At 37.6% G+C, this 23,545-nt stretch overlaps 1 protein-coding gene across 2 annotated transcripts in view; it reads left to right on the forward strand.

The window, feature by feature from the left end:
• Window positions 1-23,545, forward strand: part of armc4 (armadillo repeat containing 4) — a 77,821-nt gene that overhangs the window by 39,043 nt on the left and 15,233 nt on the right. For both annotated transcript variants that reach the window (XM_012964903.3, NM_001079026.1), the window contains 4 exon segments: window positions 2,535-2,645; window positions 3,558-3,712; window positions 5,228-5,470; window positions 8,429-8,543. In XM_012964903.3, coding sequence (XP_012820357.1) covers window positions 2,535-2,645; window positions 3,558-3,712; window positions 5,228-5,470; window positions 8,429-8,543 — 624 coding nt within the window.

The raw sequence follows: 23,545 nt of genomic DNA on the forward strand, positions 1-23,545 counted from the left end.
CATTATGTAAAACCTCTGAGAGTGAGGGACAAGGATCAGAGTTAAGCAGAGTTGTAGCTGCTATATCCATTTTTGTTTAAATTGGAAAAAAACATGTAAATGCCAACTACCTGATATCATTTTATTACTTTTTTTTTTGGGACAGTGATAAATTGGCCGACTACTTCAAATTAGAATATGGAAAGACTTAGGCATTGGAAGCACAATACAATATACCGTTAGACATGAATTGGTAATGTCTCCATATAGCAATCATATGCATACTCCGATCTTACTCCAAAACAAATTACTAATGAATCATTTTGACTGACATGGAATTATCAAACAAATTACATTATGTGGAAATTCAGACCAACTCTTATTCTTATCCTTACTGGGCATTTAAAGAATATTTTTTTTTTAACAAACTCAGGAGATGAATATTCATCAGTTATCTAGAGTGTAACTGATTTGTATGGTTTAATGAAATAGAAATCTTTTTCCACAGATCTGTACCAAAGGCAAGGGAATATAAACACACACGAGAGATAGAGGGGGCGGTGTCATTTTGCACATATTAAAATTTCCATCAAATAATTATTTGTTTCCACTTAATCTTTTGTGATCGGACTTTAATTAACAGAAGAAATTGGAGAATTCTCCATCTGCTAAACAAGTCTCTCTGGGATACAGATGTTAAAATGTTAGTAAAGTTCACTTTCATATCAGCCTTCCCCTCTCCTCAGAAATTAGGATTCAGGCAGCGCCGGGGAATTTTTCTGCTCACACCCAGAACCAAATATAATAAGGATACTGCTACTTTCATTCAGCTAATTGTGGCTCTGCTTTTCGCATGATTCTAAAATATTGTGTCTAATTTTAATGTCCCTCAGTAGGTCAGGTTCCTACATCTGTGTGCAGTTTGGCTCCGGTAAATTCTCCCTCCATGTGCTTTTTGGAACTCAACTCTTGCTCTCTGTGGTGTAGGGTTAAATGTTAGCATTCATTCAGCTGCACTATTCAGATTTAGCTGCTAAAGGCAAGCTTTACATCCTCCCCGTGTGTAAATATAATTATACAGTGACTCAAGGTAGGCCCTTATACTGCACTATTAAGGTGAACTGAATAATGTGCTCAGATCTGAACTTCTCCAAATCTTTTAGGATTCCCCAGTTCAAATGTAAAAAAGAAAATGAACATTTATTATCAGCTTTATTACACTGAAATAAAACAAATTCTAAAAATAATCATTTAAAGATTCTTAATGGTTTCTGAAATAATCAGCTGCCCCCCTCTCAGTTTCTGTCTCATGTTCATACTCTTTTGATTGACAGTTAGGTCTAATGTATCTTTTGGGGGGATTTCTGGTGATCTTAAAAGAGTGGGTGGCAAAACGATCACCCCCAAAAGCTATATTAGACCCAACTATTAATCCAAATCAGATTCCTGCATGAAGAGAAACAGAAGCTGAGAGGGAAATGGTTACCTGAATATTTAAAAAATGGGTCCTAATTTATAGCTGATTATATTTTAGTATGATAAAGCTTATATGAATTTTCTCATTTTTGCAATAGTTACCCTTTAATAAAACACCGCGTTGCCTTGGATGTTATATTAATATGTGTTTCTTAATGGCTTATTTAAAGCCATTTGGTTATTTAAAAAAAAAAAAAAAGCTCCTTTGGAAAAAAAGCTATGTAGCACTACCTAAAAGCTGAAGCATCGAACCTGAGTGAATAGAGCCCATACATTTGAGGAAATGATCAGTATTAAAAGTATGAGAAGAAAATCACAAATACGGACAAACAGACATTGTAAATGAATTGTAGACTTTATTACAAGATAATGCATGCGGGTAGCATTATGCATTTCGTGCTTCTGGGGTACATAATCATAGCCAATGTGCTTCACCAAACACCTGGTCACACTGTTCTTGTAATACACGGCACCCCTCACAGGTTTGTGTGAGTGCCAACGCTTACATTGGAATATCAACTTACAGAAGGAGGAGCAAGAAATAAGTAGCATTGCCTTAGAGAAAACAATATGAACAATGTGTTTTAAAGATGATTGTTTTACCTTTTATAAAATGTTTTTCTATGTGTTCTGCATTTTAATACACGTTTTTTGTTTCTAATTTATTTAAATAAATTATTTAAAAAGGTACATCCACTACCTTTCTAGGGACCTTGCTAATATTGCCGCCACCTCTGAAAGGAAAGTCATTGAGGTAGCAAAATGCGTCGGCCCATGCACATTATAATATTGAGGCATATGACATTGTGCAGTAACCCTTACTTTGACACAGCGCTTGCAATTTTTAAAGTAATATATGTGAAAAATGTTTTCAAAAAGTTAGAAACCTATTCAAAATTGGTTTATTTTAATATACAGGATAGATAGAGAAGCTCTTTCTAAAATGAGAATCCCCTCCTAAAGACTATGTTCTTGATAGCGGTCCATGGGTGTCAAGTCCCATAAGCTGAGCACCAGTTGATAACAGCACTAGGGCCCCCCTCTTTATTCATCTGTTTTAATGTTTTTGTGATTTGCAGCCGAGTTACAGACTCGCAATCAAAACGGAAAAGATGATTGAGGATTTAGTAAAAAACCTTAAAAGTGAAAACCCGGAGCTGCAGATGCACTGCGCTAGTGCTATTTTTAAGGTAAGGTTAGATTGTCTGCTTCCATTGATATTCTCTCTGCACTATAGGTGGGCACGCAGGCTAAAAGTGTTGGGGGCTAGAGGGCTGCCACTCTCCCACATCATACAGCCTTTTGGAGAGTTTTATGCATTTTAACCTAGTTATTTAACGGTACGTTTCTGATCATTTAAGCATATTTGCAGCCTATTTTCCACCATCTGCCGTGTGTTTTTCTGTTGTACATATTGCCATTTTGCTTCTGCTAAAAATTACAAATGTACACAACACCCATTAATTATTCTCTTCTTGCAAAATTGACGTAACAACGTCCGCACATCATGGTTTTTATGTGCTTCTGCAGCCGACAAATGTTGCGGTTTAAGTGACGACAAAGCTGCACAGGCCAATTCTTTTCAGAATCTACAACATAGTTTTCAGCATACTTCTGTGTGCTTTACAAACGCCCCGGCTTTTTCTGTTTGTTTTATAGCCCTGGCTTTTTTAGCGGTTACCATTCATTTTTGTTACTGCCCGGGCATTGTTTATGACATCAGTTTTTATGACTAACTCTGCTGCCAGCATTCTTTTCTGTATAAGTCATCCCCTTCTGTATAAGTCTCCAAAACGAGACAAAAATAATTCAAGTGGCAGTAGTGTTTTTTTGTAATTGATGTCATATTGAATGGCCATGCATTATGAAATGGATAACATGCTCTGGGATGTGTTGGCAGTAATACAGCAGCCACAAGCAAGCCATAATCACCAGTCCCCTGCTCATAAGGCAATTCACATTACCCAAGCCTGCGAATCTTATTACTTGTGCCGTTTGTTCTCTAACCGAAGATGATGATGTTTTCTTGAGCTGGTGGAAAATGTATGTTTTGTGTGTGATGAGAAATGTTGCTCAAATTCCTCTTTATTTACGATATGCAGTGCGCTGAAGATGAAGAAACCCGGGATTTAGTCAGGCAATATGGAGGCCTTCAACCTCTTGCAATGCTCCTTGGCCAGTTTGAGAATAAGGAACTATTAGCAGCAGTGACAGGAGCCATCTGGAAGTGTTCCATCAGCAGGGATAATGTGACAAAGTAGGAGGAACATTTTGATTTTGTCTTATTTTTTTTTTTCTCTAATGTCATTTATGTGTGTTTTACATTATCCAAATCCCAGACGGTGATAATGCTGAATCTTAAAGACATTTTTGGCTGTTAATGACCAGCTGGTAAAGTTGAGAGAAGGTCATGTGCAGTGTAAGGACTTTCTTTCAGATGGAGAGGACAAGATCAATGAGTAATGAATGTAGCAGGAAAGCTAAATGAGTTCTCTGGCATAGGCAGCAAGTGCATGGACGGCAAACATCACCTAGTCTGACACAATAAGCATCCTTTCAGCAGCAGCTATATACATCACAATTTCTCCAATGGGATCATTTACTAATCAGACACAGTGATAAGCACCCACTGGATCAGAGTCAAGGACCTCTAATATCTCTATGCACCATCACATCTGACCATAAATCACTGCTACTTTAAGCATTCTTTGTATGAGTACAGTTTCTTTCTCAGTTGTAGGATTTATTTCTACCCGTCTGATTCAGCTCAGCTTTTCTTCCATCAGGGTATAGATGGTAATGACCCAGTAATTACATTTTTTTTTTTTTGGCAAACATCATGTTTGTTTGAAACAGTACCCTGAGTGTTTACCTGATATAAAATGCAAGGTTGTGCAATGGAGTTGACACTTTGGATCCTCTGTCAGAGCTGCCAGCTGGAGCATGTGCAACCGAAGCTGTTTCTGGGATCGACTTAAACTGTGCATTTTCCTGCAGTCTCCATGTTGGCAGTCTGACAGAGGAGCATCCAAAGAGCTTCCAAAGATGGTGCCTGCCAACCCCACTGCGCAACTCTCCATCTTTTTACCAGGAACAGAGATGGGGACACAATTGATAGTAACAGGTGGTGTGGAGAAGGGGGCTAATGCAGGGGGTCTATGGAATGGTTTTGTCCTCCTTTAAAATAAGAATATGTTGATTGCCGATTTGTGCCTAAGTTGCACATATATCGCAGGGTTGAACTGGCCCACTGGGATACTGGGAAAAGATCCTGTTGGGCCCTGCTTCCACGCAAGACAGTCACCAGCACTAACTTTGTAAAGATTTAAATAAAATGAAAGATGGCCATATAGTCCACAGTGGAACGCACGACCATCTTTAATTGTTTCACCTGGCGTTGCAACCTGATTAAGTAAGAAGTGGAGCTAGAGCAGGGGCCTGGAGCACGAGAGCAGGGCCTGACGGGGGCCGAGGGAGCTGAGTCGTGGGCCCTTGACAAGGGTATTCAGTGAGCCCTGGGTACCCACTCCAACTCTGTATACATGGAAAAATCCACTCATTTGACAAGGTCATTTTGGACACATACATGGCAACTTATATTGACCCATTAGGCCAGTTTAAGGTGTCTAAAAGTAGCAGCTAGTTACAGACTAAATACAAAAATTAGCTTTTTGTGTGAACCATATTTATTCCAATAAAGAGGCTAAAATAATTCTCTGTTCCTTATGATATATCATGATTTTCTCAATTTCTTGTCTGCCCTCACCTGAAGGTTTCAAGAATACAAGGTCATTGAAACTTTAGTAACTTTGCTAACAAATCAGCCTGAGGAAGTCCTTGTGAATGTTGTTGGAGCTTTGGGAGAATGTGGGCAAGAACCAGCCAACCGGGCAATCATTCGGAAATGTGGGGGCATCAGTCCTCTAGTCAACTTGCTGAGTGGCACCAATCAGGCTTTGCTGGTGAATGTAACAAAAGCAGTGGGAGCCTGCGCATCTGATCCAGAAAACATGGTGTAAGTAATGTGTATTTATTTAAATGAATGAGTTTTTTTTTTTATCCTGCTGCCACAGGTAATATATTCCAATATGTTGACTACTAAAAATGACTGGAACAGTATATTTTTAAAAAGTACAAATAATTGGGATTTTTATTTGAATAAAAAAATACTAATGGCAAATTTTTCATAACTAACCTTTAACGGGGACATTGAATGCAGACTTTTGATTGGCTAAAAGCACCTTATTGGTCCTCCCCTGGGAAACTTTTTCATGCCTGAGTTGCTCCCCAACATTTTTTACATTTAACTGTTGCTCATGAAAGGTTAAAAAAGATTGGGGACCCCTGATATAGATAGAGCTACAGTTGCCACCCATCTTATTTTGAACTGGACATCCAAGTTTTTAAAGGGCCATTCGGTTCAAAAAATCTGTCCAGTTTAAAACATTGAGAAAATGAACCAAAATCCAGCCAATTGCATCTAAGTGATGCAATAACCCTATGTCATACCATAGCCGACATCATTGTGCCTGTCCTTGATGTCAGCATCATGCTCACCCCCAGCATTGCTACCCCACCCCTGATGCTATCAGCCCTGCCCCTTTGTTCAGTTTTAGCCCTGGGCTACAGTGGCAACCCTTAAATAGAAAAGTTGCATCTGCCCAGGGTAGAAGCTTAGGAAAACACCTTACTTCATAAGGTGATTCATTTTCTTTTCCACCGGTTATAGACATTAAACCAATAGAAAGGGAACTTTGGTTGTTTTGTTGCCCATGCTGGAGGAGACTAAATGCGGGCAATAATTGTCCCACACTCTTTGCAAAATATTGAAAAATATATGGCAAAATAATTGTCATAATATATATATATATATATTTCTCTAACAAGTACTATGCATCAGGGGTGCTTCTCACCTTGCCTCAGTGGGCAGTGCCCCACAAAAGGGGCTGTAAAAATCTGCTCCTGGTAACTCTAAGAGCCAAATTTCTGGTTATTAAACTAATGCAGAGAGCGCTATTGCATCATAAAGCCCCCTCAGGGCAGGGGCAAGAATTGATTTCAGCTGAATTTTTTGATGAATCATAACACCTAAATACAACCATCCCAGTGATTCTATTAGTACCCATTCCATGTTTGCCTGATCCTTTTATCTTTAATTGCACACCAGTACTATCCACATATGTATCAAACACTTTGTAATTCGCTCATTTCCTCTGTACCTTTCAACCTGGGCCCCACATTACAGTTTCAACCTAGTAACTTAGCGCACTATGGCTGTAACATTAAGGTTTCATGCAAAGTGCTGCAGTTTTACGCACTGCGATGCTGCCTAATTAGTTGTATCTAATCCCTTTGCTGCTGAGTGTCAGGGCAAGGTATATTTATTCAGTGATTAAAGCTTTCTGTTAACATGACATGCTATCATTTACTTGAAAAGCTGTATAAATGGATGTCAGGCTGACTTCATCTTTGTTCATATGCTTTGAGTTTATTTTTCATACAGAAAGATAGTGTTGTAAGGGATACTAGGGGCCGTCTGGCCTTTTGCTCAGTTTAAGGCACTCAGTGGACCCTAATGCAATATATAAACACAAGACAGATGGTGCAGTGATGACTCTGATGATAATTCATTTTTCAGTCACTCATAAAGATAGTTTGATTACAGTGTGTTTAAGTAATTAGAACAGTATTTAACGTTTGTCATGTTGGTAGGAAGCACATGGAAAACAAGTTAGACGCCATACATTCCTAACAAAGGGTGTACTGTGGTAGGGAGAGAAACGTGTATTACTTTTACTAGTGAACGGTACTTGCTCTTAAAAGCACTGCAGGAATGTCACCCTTATAAACCCATGGAAACCGTGCTTTGTATAGCAACACCGCACTCGACGCAAACATTGATGGGAACCTTGCAGTCATTTGTAGGGATTAAAGGGGACCTGTCACCCTAAGAAATAATTCCAAATCCTTTTCTATTATGTTAGTTGAGCAAAATAAACTTTATTTACACTATATAAATTATTTCATTTTTCCCCCCTTCAGTCTTGGAATTTATAGTCAGGTGCCATTTTGGGAGGCAAGCTTTGTACCAAAATCATATGCATTTGCCAGCTAAGTGATATCTAGAAAGTGCTGAATGGAAAGTAATTGTAATTAAAAATCTGAGCTGTCAATCATATATTGCCTGTCCCGCCTCTATGCCGCAGCTTAGATTTTTGAATCCATTTATAACAGGTATGGATGATTGAATTTAGGGATGCACCGAATCCAGGATTCAGTTCAGTATTCGGCCAGGATTCAATATTTTTCGGCAGGATTCAAATTTGGACGCATCCACGGTTTTGGCCGAACCAAATCTGAATCCTAAAAATCACATGACTTTTTGTAATGGTAACATGGAAGTGGAAACATTTTTGCTGGGCCCTTACCTTCCAAATCCTAATTAGTATGTGTTTATTAGGATTCGGAATCGTTTCGGTATTTGGCCGAATCCCTTGCGGTGGATTTGGGGGTTTGGCCAAACCCGAAAAAACTGAATTTGGTGCATCCCTAATTTAATTACAAATTGAATTTGGGTTTCATGTTTAATTGTTAAAGGACTGTTATTATACAGCTTTTTAGGTGACAGGTCCCCTTTAAGCAAGTACTGAATGTTTCTTTTGGAGGGGTGTCCCAGCAGAAGCAAGCAATATGGCAGCTTCCACTTGTGTAAAAATACAAATATTCAGGGATGGAGTCTTTGGTCTTTTCTTTGCCGTAGTTCTATTTCCTGTTTGACTATATGCCAGATAAGTAATAAAAAGTAAAAATCATTATTTAGCTGGATTGATCCATTGTTCTTTAATTCCAAAGGTCTCCATCGTTCTTTAATTGCAAAGTTCTTCAGACTCAATATTATCTCTCATAAATGTTAGCCCGGTTGCAGTCTGTTATATTTCTAATGGGTTTTCTCACTTTCTTCATTCGCCGGCAGAATAATTGACCGCTTAGATGGAGTTCGTCTGCTGTGGTCTCTGCTTAAAAATCCGCATCCAGATGTTCAGGCGAATGCCGCCTGGGCCATATGTCCCTGCATCGAAAATGCAAAGGTAAGAGAGCAAGTAATCCAGCTGTGTATAGCTCATATGTCTGAACATAGGAACCTGGCTCTGCCTCACTCACAGCACCGGCAGCTTTGTGGACATAAAGAAGGATTTAAAAAAGTGATAGATTAGGGAAAAAGTTTATAAAGGTGGCAAAGAAAAATCACCTATTTATAAAACATCAGAATTTTTTTTTTCCCTGTGAAAACACTGAATTTGTGCCTTTACATTCTGACCCTCACTTTCACAGGACTAGTTATTAAGGTGGGAAAGAGACTATATAATGTGGCCTTTGAGTACAATTTCAAATTATTTTGATTCAATATCATAAAATGGGTTTTTGTTTTCGAAAAACTGACTTTCTACACAACGACCCGCATTATACCTGCTTGTGCAGATATTTTTATATTGCATTTTTTTTTAATGGAAAAACTTAATGTTGAGTAGTGATTAATCTGCCAGCTATTACTGAAAGTGTTAAGCGAGCAAGTTATTCAAATAACAGGGCTGTTTTACACTGTGGCTGCAAACACTCGCTCTGTAAACATGGGCTGAAGAAAATAACCCTCTATCCCACGCCAGTACCATCAATGAAACTGAAAGCAGTTGTGATGAAACCATCTTAAGAATGTTCAGTCTCCCCATGTAATTGATGATATAATTCCTGCCAGTTGGTAAATCGAAGAATTTTGGTTTCTCTATAATTTCCTTTTTTTCTGCTAGAGATTTTGCCTTAGGCACTAGGTACAAAGATATGGCTGCACACACTTCTCTTGCATTAATGCAATTTTTTATCTACAGTTCATGGGATGACTTCAATTCTTACGCTCAGCTGGGGAATGTAATGTAGGTTGGGAATAAATATTTACATTGCAAACAATGTTGCCTTTGTGCAAATGTAATGTACTTTTTGTGATTCTTTTGCCTTTTGTGCAACAGTAGGATAGTAATTGCAATTTTTTTAGCTCGTGCCAGTGCACAGTATGCATAAAATAAAACTAATTAATGGGAAAGTCACTACTATCGCACTAACAATTACGCCATCTTCAAGCACGCCATCTTCTTAAACATTCATAATGCAATAACAGTCTAATGAAAATTATTTCATTGCAAAATGCAAACTTTTATTCTTATTTGTGTGCAATTTTTTCCATTTATGAATTTTATTACATTCCCCCAAATATGTACAAATTCTAAAATTCACACTAAGAAAGGCTGAATTATCCAAAGATCAAGCTGCAATTTTGACTTTTGTTTCATGTAGATTTTATTTCTGTTTTTGTTGCGTCTCCTCACTGGCAGCTCTGACTAAAAAAATTGTGAAATCAAAACTGGCGAGATCCAATCAAATAAAAAGTGAGATCATCAAATGGATGAATGGAATATAAGACGCTTTACCTTAAAGGGGCAGTATACACCTAAGAACTCCTTTGCTAAAAACCAACACTATAAATAGAACATGTGTTGAAATGACAGTCTGCCTATAGGTTTAATTTAATAAAACCCACATCTTCCCTGCTTTGCCATTATTAAGTCCTAATTTGAAAGATGGGCTATTTTCACTGAACCCCCTTCCTTGATAAACAGGGTAATTTGTTCAGAGCTCTACACAAACCTCTGCCTTCTATATGAGTAGCTCATTATTAGGGCATTCTCAGTGGACTGGTAATTAATTTTGTCAGCTCCTCTGAGGTTCTGTGGGACAGGAAAAATAGGAAAAAAGCAGGGCACTCCAAAATAATATTAAAAAAACTTTCATTTACATGACCCACCAAAAAGGAGGGTCTTCGCCAGGGGTTTAAAAAAAAAACAGATTTTACTATGTCTGTGGGACAGGAAGTGACAGGAATTACTGAAGTTAAACTGGCTTCATATTCTTGGTTAGTGTCAAAAATAACAGAAATAGATTACCATAGATATTTCTTAATTACAACAATAGGAGAATGTTCAGCTCAAGCTGTATTCATTGGGCTCATGATGATAAGAAGTGTATCTTTAAAGTGTCACTTTAAATCTAACCTTAGAATGTGAGAATTGTTTTTTATAGGGCTCTTTCATACTCAAGAAAATTTAAGCCACAAATAATAAACATCCAACAATGAAAAAAATCAAATATGCATTGCCACATTTCTAAACCCCTAAAGGTTTGCCATGGGCAATGCTCAGACTTGTCCTGTGACATAGGGTTTATACATTGCTTATATAGGATCCATTCCTCTCCACTCTAGGTTCAGTAAATGTTTATATATTTGCATATAGCTATAATGTCATTTATTTTGAAGGAAAACCATGTGCATTGCTGTTGGGCTGCTGCATATCCATTTCCCTGTATGCCCCCTGCTCAGCCTGCACCTGATATGGGAACAGGTCTAATCATTTGCACACTGGCCGCCATTGGCAAAGGGCATGATGCTAGAATTTCTGGTGCTGAGAGCATATTAAGCCAAATCCATTTAGAGTAAGTGAAATGTGCCAAATGGGGAATGCCTCTGGCAACCTCCCCCACACTCACGCTACTGGATAGTAGGGGGCAATGTCCTATATAAGTGATAGGCTTCTAACTTGCCTTCTGCTCCGTAACATCCCCACAACCAAGTAAGTAAAAAATGGTTGTGAATACTGAATTACAAATGTACCTAGGGGTGTATATATCATGCTGTGTAAAAAGTGGAGTGAAGTAATACCGGTGATCTTACCCAGGGGAACCAATCAGCAATTGTTTATGTTTACGATTCTCTTACTTACCATGTATTATTAAGAATAGTACAGGTAGAGGACCCGTTATCCAGAATGCTCGGGACCAAGGGTATTCCGGATAAGGGGTCTTTCGTAATTCGGATCTCCATACCTTAAGTCTACTAAAAAATCAATAAAACATTCACTGAACCCAATAGGATTGTTTTGTATCCAATAAGGATTATTTATATCTTAGTTGGGATCAAGTACAGGTACTGTTTTATTATTACAGAGAAAAGGGAATCATTTAACCATTTAATAAACCCAATAGGGCTGTTCTGCCCCCAATAAGGGGTAATTATATCTTAGTTGGGATCAAGTACAGGTACTGTTTTATTATTACAGAGAAAAGGGAATCATTTAACCATTAAATAAACCCAATAGGGCTGTTCTGCCCCAATAAGGGGTAATTATATCTTAGTTGGGATCAAGTACAGGTACTGTTTTATTATTACAGAGAAAAGGGAATCATTTAACCATTAAATAAACCCAATAGGGCTGTTCTGCCCCCAATAAGGGGTAATTATATCTTAGTTGGGATCAAGTACAGGTACTGTTTTATTATTACAGAGAAAAGGGAATCATTTAACCATTAAATAAACCCAATAGGGCTGTTCTGCCCCCAATAAGGGGTAATTATATCTTAGTTGGGATCAAGTACAGGTACTGTTTTATTATTACAGAGAAAAGGGAATCATTTAACCATTAAATAAACCCAATAGGGCTGTTCTGCCCCCAATAAGGGGTAATTATATCTTAGTTGGGATCAAGTACAGGTACTGTTTTATTATTACAGACAAAAGGAAATCAGTTTTAAATTTCTGAATTATTTGATTCAAATGGAGTCTATGGGAGACAGGCTTTCCGTAATTCGGAGCTTTCTAGATAACGGGTTTCCGGACAAGGGATCCCATACCTGTACTTACAGTGAGAGCCTGTTCATGACATATGAATAACATGTCAAACTTTTCCTTTTCACCAAGTGTGACATAATATATTAAACTTTGATTCCTTCCTAAGGAAAATAAATCTGCAAGTTAGAAATATATGTTACCGGCCACTTTTTTTTTCCTGGGGCTCTTGGTTCATGGAAAATAACCTGATTTGACAATGCTTTGTGGGAAATTGTTGAAAGTGGCTTTTACATTACACTGTATATAAACTGCTAATTAAAAGGAAAAGCAGGTTTCCTCCATTTTTGTTTATTACCTTTTCACATTAAACAAAGCGTTCCAACATTTCAGTTATTTCCACTCTAAAAATGTATAAAAAAAAAACAAAACCTCCAGCCATCTAGAATAAACTGTCTAATTTGATGGTTCAAATGTTTTACGAATTTGCAAAACAGATTTAACATGAAACAGCTGCTAGACACATATCTAGACATAATAAATTTTATACCGTATACCAGTGCCGTACGACCTGCTCAGATTCCATCACTTAGCGGGAGCTACTTTCTTCCTCGGGTTTTTGGCAATGGGGGAAACATTTCTGAAGTAAATAAACATTTGCAGACTTACATTAACAATAATAAGGGGATTGTTTTAAGCCCTGGTAGCGGCACCCGAGCCTCATATTCACTCGGTAACTGTGAGACTGCGAGCAGCACAACGTACCGATAAATATAGAATAATAAATATATAATAACCTTATGATATTTAGCTTTAATGTTTCCATGCAAAATACTGATAAACTCTTGACAAAATCAGCCCTAATGGGGACAGTAACACCAGGAAATAAAAATGACCCTATTTAAAGAGACAAATATATTAACATAAGATAAGTTTGCTTTTTTTTTTTGTAAATGTTTCCTATTTATTCTACTAATTTAAGACATTTTTTTAAAAGCTTATAAAACTTTTATACAGGTATGGGACCCCTTATCCGGAAACCCATTATCCAGAAAGCTCCGAATTACAGAAAGCCCGTCTCCCATAGACTCCATTTTAATCAAATAATTCAGAATTTTAAAACTGATTTTCTTTTTCTCTGTAATAATAAAACAGTACCTTGTAATTAATCCCAACTAAGATATAATTAATTCTTATTGGGGCGTAAACAATCCTTTTGAGTTTAATTAATGTTTAATTAATTTTTTAGTAGACTTAAGGTGTGGAGATCCAAATTACAGAAGATCCCTTATCCGGAATACCCTTGGTCCCGAGCATTCTGGATAACAGGTCCTATATCTGTATGAGAATTTTTTTTGCATGCTCCTTACACACAGTTTTCTACTACAGGTATGGGATCCCTTATCTGGAAACCCGTTATACAGAAAGTTCCAAATTACAGAAAGGCCATCCCCCATAGACTCCATTATAAGTAAATAATTCTAATTTTTAAAATGTATTTTCTTTTTAATAATAAAACAGTGCCTGTACTTGATCCCAACTAAGATATAATTACCCCTTATTGGGGGCAGAACAGCCCTATTGGGTTTATTTAATGGTTAAATGATTCCCTTTTCTCTGTAATAATAAAACAGTACCTGTACTTGATCCCAACTAAGATATAATTACCCCTTATTGGGGGCAGAACAGCCCTATTGGGTTTATTTAATGGTTAAATGATTCCCTTTTCTCTGTAATAATAAAACAGTACCTGTACTTGATCCCAACTAATATATAATTACCCTTATTGGGGGCAGAACAGCCCTATTGGGTTTATTTAATGGTTAAATGATTCCCTTTTCTCTGTAATAATAAAACAGTACCTGTACTTGATCCCAACTAAGATATAATTACCCCTTATTGGGGCAGAACAGCCCTATTGGGTTTATTAAATGGTTAAATGATTCCCTTTTCTCTGTAGTAATAAAACAGTACCTGTACTTGATCCCAACTAAGATATAATTACCCCTTATTGGGGGCAGAACAGCCCTATTGGGTTTATTAAATGGTTAAATGATTCCCTTTTCTCTGTAATAATAAAACAGTACCTGTACTTGATCCCAACTAAGATATAATTACCCCTTATTGGGGGCAGAACAGTCCTATTGGGTTTATTTAATGGTTAAATGATTCCCTTTTCTCTGTAATAATAAAACAGTACCTGTACTTGATCCCAACTAAGATATAATTACCCCTTATTGGGGGCAGAACAGCCCTATTGGGTTTATTTAATGGTTAAATGATTCCCTTTTCTCTGTAATAATAAAACAGTACCTGTACTTGATCCCAACTAAAATATAATTAATCCTTATTGGAGGCTAAACAATCTTATGGGGTTTATACAATTTTTAAATGATTTTTAGCAGACTTAAGCTATGGTGATCCAAATTACGGAAAGATCCCTTATCCGGAAAACCCCAGGTCCCGAGCATTCTGGATAACAGGTCCCATACATGTACTTATATTGATTCAAATAGTCGCCCAAAATCATTTCTGCATGGGGGGAGATTTTCTTTTAATGGAATAGTCTCACCTAGCAAAGCAAAGGGGTTTAGTCTGTTTTTTTCCCTGAGGGGAATTAAGGAAAGAAAACTGAACTTTTTTCCCAAATAAAAAAAAAATGAAAAATAACTCAAATGCAATAAAATCATATTCTTACCAGTCATTCAAACTGAAATTGAAAAATAGCTTGCAATTTGCTAGTAAAATTCCCATTGACTTCTACATGAACTTGCCAGCTTTTTCATGCTGAATTTTTATTTTTTATACTTCATAAATCTTGAAAATTCATGGTTCAGAAACTTAAATTTGAAATCTCGATTTGTGCTGCGAAATGTGTGGTAAAAAAATCTAATTCAAATGTTGGTAAACCTTAGAGACCCATTTATCAAAAATCAAATTCAGGATTTTTAATTTCTTTTTATCAAAAAAGCTTGATAACTCACCAGATACGAGTGTGAGCTTCTTTATTAAAAACCTCAAAACTTGAAAATCTAGATAGTGTAAAAATATGGGGAAAAAACCCTCAAACATAGCAAAATCACATTCTAACCAGCATTTTCAGGGTCTGAGAAATCTTGAATTAAAAAAAAGCTTGATTTCTTCTAATACAACTCTCTGACTTCTACATGAAGCATTTAGATGGCAAATTTTTATATTCAAGTTTTTTGCTCTCAAACATTGGGGTTGTTGAAGCTCAGATTAACTGTTTTTGTCACAAAAAAACTTGAATTGCTGTAAAAACCCAAATTTGAATGTTGATAAACGACCTCCTTGGTCTGCAATGAAGCAGTTCGTGAGTCATTTTATATGGGAAACACAATGGTATTGCTGCCTTGCAACACTGGGGTCCTGGAGGTGGGTTGGGTGCACTGTCTACTCTAAAAGGAGTTTATACTGTATGATGTCCCCATGTCTGCGTGGGTTTCCTCTGGGTACCCCAGTTTCCTCCAACAATCTGAAAATAAACAGGCAGGTTAATTGGCTCCTGAAAAATTGCCCCTGCTGTGTGTGATTGTAATAGGGGTGTGAATAATGCCTAACCGTTGTAAACACCTTCAGAATATGTTGGTGCTGTATAAATGAAGGCAACTGATACTAATAAAGAAAATAATAATAAAGAATTTTGTTTAGATTGAAGATGGCTGCAAAGGTGACGAAAACATGCTGCCAAAAAATACGATTTTGAAAGAAAAGCTGTACAAGCTTACAAGATAGAAATTAATAGTATGTCTGATTGATTTCAGTTTTGGAGTTCCTGATCCATTGCCGGGCCAAGCCGGTCAGGCACCCAAGGCAACCCAGGTGGCAAGCTCACTCCCCTCCCCCCGCACATGTGAGCACATGAGTACAAGCATATGTTGACAGTGGGAGAGGTAAACTGCAAGGGCAACAAGGGCTCAGACTAGGGGCAGGTGACAGGTATGGGTAGTTATGCTACTGATTTGTCCAACAAAGTGCTGCAATCAGCCAATATAATCCATTAGGGCAGTGGTTCTCAACCTGTGGGTCGGGACCCATTTGGGGGTCGAACAACCCTTTCACAGGGGTCGCCTAAGACCATCGGAAAAGACCATATGGTCTTAGGAATAATTTTATGGTTGGGGGTCACGACAACATGAGGAACTGTATTAAAGGGTCGCGGCATTAGGAAGGTTGAGAACCACTGCATTAGGGCGTTCTTGCTTCCTGCTCCCACTGTACTTGCCCCACATGTGCTGCTGTGCCCCAACCCCCCCAGTAGCAATGAATAGAAAGATATTGTACATGACAACTGTTCTTTAAAGGGCTGGAACAGGTCTGCGCTTGGAATGATTGCTGTGGCTTGCCTTTTGGTTCCAAGGAGTGTTACTGGCAGGAAGTACAGCCAAAGGAGCCATTTTTTGACCATGATTGCAGCTGTTTTGGGGATTCCACACGGATAGATGCAGCCCCTGGCTAATCACCTGATTTGCTTCTGTTTCAAGCAGACAAGTGATTCTTAACAAGGGATGACAGTATCCCTTTAACTAATGTGGTAGCTCAAGAAGATTCTTGTTGATAATCGACGTTTATTTCTGCAATCATACCATCACATTTTTGGGCACCAGTATCCGTCCCTGACAAATTATGTTTGACAACTTAAGCTTTCTAAGATGTCCAAAAAATGCTGCTGATAGATGTATGAAAAAACGTTTATCGGTGCTGCATTTTGCCGTGTTTATTTTGTTGTAATCTATGAAATAAGAAAAATACTTGGTTTTGGAAACAAATGAGAAATTGATTTAGCTTTGGGATTATTTTTTTCCTGGCTGAGTTCTTTTTTTTTTTTTTGCTACTTTTTTCAATTGATGAACTCGACATTCTCGGGAGTGCTGGAGTTTCTCTTTCTGGAAAATAGATCTGCCTAAATTTAATTTACTTTATAATGCTGAATAAAGTCTTAGCGCTTATCCATATGCCCATTTTCAACCTGTTCCAGATGCCTGAACATATCAGTTGGCAAATGGTAAAAATATATTAAAAACAAAAAGAGCAATCATGCAAATGAGCCCATCATTATATTCTTATGCTAACGCTTCCTAATTGTTGCCAATGACTTCTTCTGATAAACATTTCATTTATTCTGCCTCCATACAGAGGCCTTTAGATAAAAACACTAAATATGGGGAATGATGGAGTTTTATTACAGTGCACTTGTGTCATTTAGAACATAGAACACCTCATTGTGCATATGGATGAATAAATACTAGCCAATTTTTGTTATTATGTTTTCCTCTCTACATGTGATCATTCACATCAGGGATGTCAAACTCCCAGATCTCCAACCAATAACTGGATGGAAATACTTTAAGAGACATTCCTCAAGTCCTGCACAGGCTTTGCTACAGATTACAGGTCCACGTGCATCTTGTAAATAGACATCTGCAGCTGAAAGTTGCTTGAGCAGTTATAAAATCTGTGTAGTCAAAAATAACATTTCTCTGGTTGCTACAGGCCAAACTCCCATGGTGTCTTAAGGTCCCCATACACGGGCCGACTATAGCTGCTGATATCGGTCCCTTGGACCAATTCGGCAGCTAATCGGCCCGTGTATGGGCAGAACAGAGCAGCCTGACCGACCAATATCTGGCCTGAAATTGGCCAGAACTCGATCGGCCAGGTTAGAAAATCCAGTCAGATCGGGGACTGCATCGGATCGTTGATGCGGTCCCCGAACCGACTGCCCCATAACCACAAATGTAATCCGATCGTTTGGCCCCAGGGCCCAACGATCGGATTATTTTTTTTTTAAGTTTCTTGCTACCCGATATCGCCCACCCGTAGGTGGGGATATCGGGTGAAGATCTTATAGTGTATGGGCACCTTTACAGAGGCTACTAGAATGGAGAAAACTGGAATGATACTTTTTTCAGAGAGGGCAGAGACAATAGCTAAATCTCATTTGCCCACTGCAAAAAGTTCTCAGTAAAAATGCAGTCTGTAAGCTCATTAATTGCATGAGAAGGTCTAAAGAGTTTCATATGAGATTCAGAGATTCCTTCTAATTTAATGACACTAGAATTATCAACATTCAAATTTGAGCTTTTGCCACAGTTTGTGGTTTTTCGTCAAGCTAAAACTCACAAACTTGAATAAGAGTTTCCAAATCTTAAATGGAGGTGGTGAGTCCACGTAAAGGTCTATGGGCGACATTCTGGGCAAAATTAAAGCAACTTTTTCCTATTTAAGTTTTCTTTTTTTAAAGTTGGTAGGCTCTTTGAAAATGAGTAGAATGCGATTTCACTACGCACAGCTTTTTTTTGATGGTTTTAATTAATCAAGTTTGAATTTTTTTTAATAAAAAAAAATATTTTGTTGGGTTTTTAGTTTTTTCTAATTCAGATTTTGATTTGTATGACTCATTGGGAAACTAAATTAAAAACTACAATAGCAATACAAGGAGATACAAATATGGGAAAACACTTCTGCAAGCTCTAAAAATTATCCCTGGAACTAATACCAAAAATGTCTGTGAAGATTCTCATTCCCCCAGGTCATGGTATATCTATAGTAAGAAGACAAATCAACTGAACTTGCTGTGGTTTTTTTCCCATGAAGATGTTTTGCTAGTTATCCGACTGGCTTTCTCTTGAATGACTAGCAAGGGAAAAAAATACAGCAAGTCCAGTGATTTGACTTCTTACTATAGACATATACCAAGAAACCAACTATCTCCATTCCAAAACTGAAACAAAAGATGACCTTGATTATGAGATATGAAACATTTACCAGCTTTTCCAGGGATACTCATGCTAAATCTTTAAAGATTTACCAGGGGATTAAATAATTCCTAGCCTGTAAGTGCTTCCCTCTGTATATAACCCTAAATATGTATGATATATTAGAAACAATATATTATATGACATGACTCTACAATACAACAGCATGAACCGCTTCTATAGGAATGCACCCATACTTAGCATATGGGGACTGGGTGCTATAGATCTAAAAACTTGTGACCTTGAAAATCAACGAAATATTGAATATTGTTTTGACCAGTGCACTGGCAGATGAGGAAGTGAAGTGGATCTGTTGCTCCTTATCACTTTCTGCTGTTCTGGTCCAAACAATAGAAAGGGGCCTAAAGGCAAACACTAGGTTATTATACAAATGCTACCTGCTAGCTGGCAATATCACACACGTCTTTTAGGGGACTATTCACTTCATTTTCTTCTGATTTCTGAGTCCCGAGATTTGCTTTATACCCTTTAGTGGTATCTATTTCCCGCAGATTTAGTTAGCAAGCAGTCTTGTATGTGTGATACATAGGGTGTTAGCTGCTTAATCTGGATTTAAAATCTTTTTTAAAAAAGATTTCCAAAAATGAAAAAGTTAAAAAAAACAGGCAGTGAATGTGCTGCAAATCAAAATTATTCAGTGGGAAAAAGAATAGTAAAAGCCTAACTTAAATGAAATTATGGCTACGTATTAGAACATGTATATGTTGGATCTGTAGAAGAGAAATCTATTTTATTCACTCTTTCATTTCTTAACTCTGGTTTTGAATCTTAAAGTGTTTTGGCACATAAGCTGTGATCCCCAGATCATGTCTAATTGAATTTACTTCAGTCTGTTTACTTTACTTTTCTTTTCCAGAGTTTAAGGCAAAGCTATCATGTATAGCGAGGTGACAGAGAAATTCAATAAACGCCTTGCATATATAAAAATAGTTACTGCTTACAGTCTTACATTTTTGTATATATGAACATTTAAAATCCAAATACAAGCATGTTCCCTATTCAAACATGTTGGGATGTAGGAACTGAGGGTAAGACCCCAGCTGGCTGCCTAGCCTGCAGTGCATTAATATGGAAGCATAATTCCCCTTCCAGCTAATCTGTTTTAGTATAACTACCAACCCAATGAACTGTGACAATAGATGCTGACACCCAGGCCCGAACTGGGATTTTCAATAGGCCCTGGCCCTTATAGTTGTCCCTCTGGCAATCGCCAGAATTTACAGATTGCCAGTCCGACCTGGTAACACCTTAGGACTTTGCCATAGTGGACAGATTTCTGATGTTTTTGAGTGCAGTGCCAAAATGCCACTTATCACCCTCCTGTCACCTTCCATAGAATTAAATGTTAAAAGATCTGAATGCATCAGCCTGAAATTGTACAGAAGGGTCTTTATAGACTGAAGAGTTCCTGCCAAGTGCCAGTTCTTGCTGAAATTTCACATTTATCTTTATGGGAGGCAGCAGGGGTGATTCTATCCACTTTAGTTCCATGCTATGTGTCAGGACAAATGCTCAAAATTCATCTTATGTGCTATAGGCATTTGACATGAGACTGGTTCTTTGATGAATCCCAGACAAGGAAAAAAAAAACACGCCCAGGCCTCTGTACTGTATGCTTGGTGCTCAGTATTTCAGAAGATGGCAGCAATTAGCCCCAAATTTTTCATTATGCTAAAACCACACTGCATTTCAGGTTAGGGTTGTCTTCTCTGCCGGTGTTTGTCTCCAGACTGTTGTGCAGCAACATATGAGGGTGGGTAAGAGGCGGGGCCGATATGTCACGGACCGGGAAGAGGCAGGGTCATGATATCACTGAGTGGGGCTATGACTTCCCGATTGGTCAATCGCCGCGTCAATCTCAGTGAGTCCTGTCCGGTTTTCCTAATTTGGAAAACCGGGCAGGAGGTTTTGACCCAGACAGCCCTTCCGAAAACCAGGCTGTCCTGGTCAAAACTGGACAAGTAGCAACCCTATTTCAGGTGCTTGTCCCGTCGTCAGGAGATGATATTGGTTTTGTAGGTAAATGCCAGGATGGCAGAATTGAATAATGTGATTTTCACTTGTGTGGAAAAAAATTGTCTGTGAAGCAAACGCAACCATGACTACTCTGTCTGAGTTTCTCTTAAATAAGGGAGCGTTTGAGGAAGAACAAGTTTTGTCACAGGGTCACACTTGTTGAAAATAAAAACCTGTAACAAAACATGCGATTTATAATTTAATAAAGAAGCTGATTTGGCAATTTTCAAGGTTTTTAAGAAAAATTTTGGACAGAATAGTCACGGTTGCATTTTTTCACACAAGCGAGAATCACATTATAAATCACACATAAAATAAACTTGCTTGAGACAATTCCCATTGGCTTCTATAGAAACTTGGCAGCATTTTTGGGTTTTTTTCTTTAATGTTTTTGAGTATATTTGTATTCATATTTTTTGTCACCTTTTTTCTTTCATTTTTTTGAATTGTGAAAAAAACTCAACTTTTGATAAATCGGCCCCATGTGGTGCGCCAGGATATGTACCCCAAGGAGTGGTAAATAAAGCATATCAAAAAAGCAATTTTATATACTTTATTATGTTCTGTGCAAAATGACAATAGTCTGCACTTCAGAACCTGCAGCTGAGATGTCAAGGGGACTTACAACAAGCAGTGTCTCTTGCAATCAGCCATAATTATTACTATTACAAATGTAGAATGCATTATAGATCGTTTAAGGCAACAGATTAGTATCGGGCACAAATGGAACTCATTTCCTTTAATAACCATCCTGAAACATGCAAGGCAAGTAGTTATTTACTCAGTCCAGGTCTAATGATGGTTTTATGAAAGTGGTCTGACTGCCACTCGTTCCATTGGTTCTGGAATATTTTTCTGTGGTTACGCAACATTATATGTACCATTTCTGAGTTGGAATGCAATCTGTCTATGATCTGTTTAATATCTTCCAGATTTACATGGTTAAAAATAGACTCCGAAGTCTGGGATCATGATGTGAGCTTATCATTTCTCGCATGGATAGAGCATAACGTACAAGGTGTAACATCAATGGGTAGCACTGCGTTTTGATTAAGATACTTGGTTTAAAGAGTGAATGGGCTCAGAGATGGCACCTTTGCTATTATAGAAACTTGTATTACAATCCTATGTATTTATATATAGCAATGAATAATTCTGACTTAAAAAATGCACCTAGTTGCCCTGGTGTGTAATATCTACCCTCAGGTATGGGACCTATTATCCAGAATGCTTGGGACCTGGGGTTTTCTGTATAAGGGATCTTTCCATAATTTGGATCTTCATACTTTGGGTCTTCTAAAAAATCATTTAAACATTAATTTAACCCAATAGGATTGTTTTTCCTCCAATAAGGATTAATTCCATCTTAGTTGGAGATCAAGTACAAGGTACAGGTATGGGATCCCTTATCCGGAAACCTGTTATCCAGAAAGTTCCGAATTATGGAAAGGCCATCTCCTATAGACTCCATTATTAGCAAATAATTCTAATTTTTAAAAATTATTTCCCTTTTCTCTGTAATAATAAAACAGTACCTTGTACTTGATCCCAACTAAGCTATAATTACCCCTTATTGGGGGCAGAACAGCCCTATTGGGTTTATTTAATGGTTAAATGATTCCCTTTTCTCTGTAATAATAAAACAGTACCTGTACTTGATCCCAACTAAGATATAATTACCCCTTATTGGGGGCAGAACGGCCCTATTGGGTTTATTTAATGGTTAAATGATTCCCTTTTCTCTGTAATAATAAAACAGTACCTGTACTTGATCTCAACTAAGATATAATTAATCCTTATTGGTGACAGAACAGTCCTATTGAGTTTATTTAAATGATTTTTAGTCGACTTAAGTTATGAAGATCCAAATTATGGAAAGATCCCTTATCTGGAAAACCCCAGGTCCCGAGCATTCTGGATAACAGGTCCCATACCTGTACTGTTTTATTTGCTGAATTATTTGATTAAAATGGAGTCAATGGGAGATGGCCTTTCTGTAATTTGGAGCTTTCTGGATAACGGGTTTCTGGATAATGGATCCTATACCTGTACTTGCCTTTTATAAATACACGGGGGGCCTTAAAGCAGTACATACAATAATACTATATATATATATATATATTTGTCTCCATCATGCAAATTTCAACCATGTGTTTTATAGTATAAATAGCGTGGTGTGTCAGAGATTGTTATTAACTTGCATTTCATTGATGCCAAATTGAATGTTTTCAAAAGGGAACATGTTATTCTTTATAAAATGGTTCTTTACCTGGCTTTCTGTCTTAATCAGGAAAAAAGCAAAAATAAACCACGTAATGGCCAAAAAAGGATTCAAATATATTGCTGCAATTAACTTGGGAGAAAAAGCAAATAAATATGACATTCATTTGAATTGCCCTGAATTACAATTGCAAAAATGACCTGGGTGCAGTCACGCTAGAGTGGATGCAAAGAAGTGTGGACCCCGCTTGTGTCCAAAAACTCTCCTTGTACTTCTGTATGGTTGCATTGTGTCTGCCTTGCCTCCATCAATTTAAGTATACATTGATATATACAACCTTGCATTGTTAAATACAATAAAGGTCTGCAGTGCACACTCTATGAT

Source organism: Xenopus tropicalis, chromosome 6 (assembly GCF_000004195.4).
Source record: "Xenopus tropicalis strain Nigerian chromosome 6, UCB_Xtro_10.0, whole genome shotgun sequence".
NCBI classification, from domain to species: Eukaryota; Metazoa; Chordata; class Amphibia; order Anura; family Pipidae; genus Xenopus; species Xenopus tropicalis.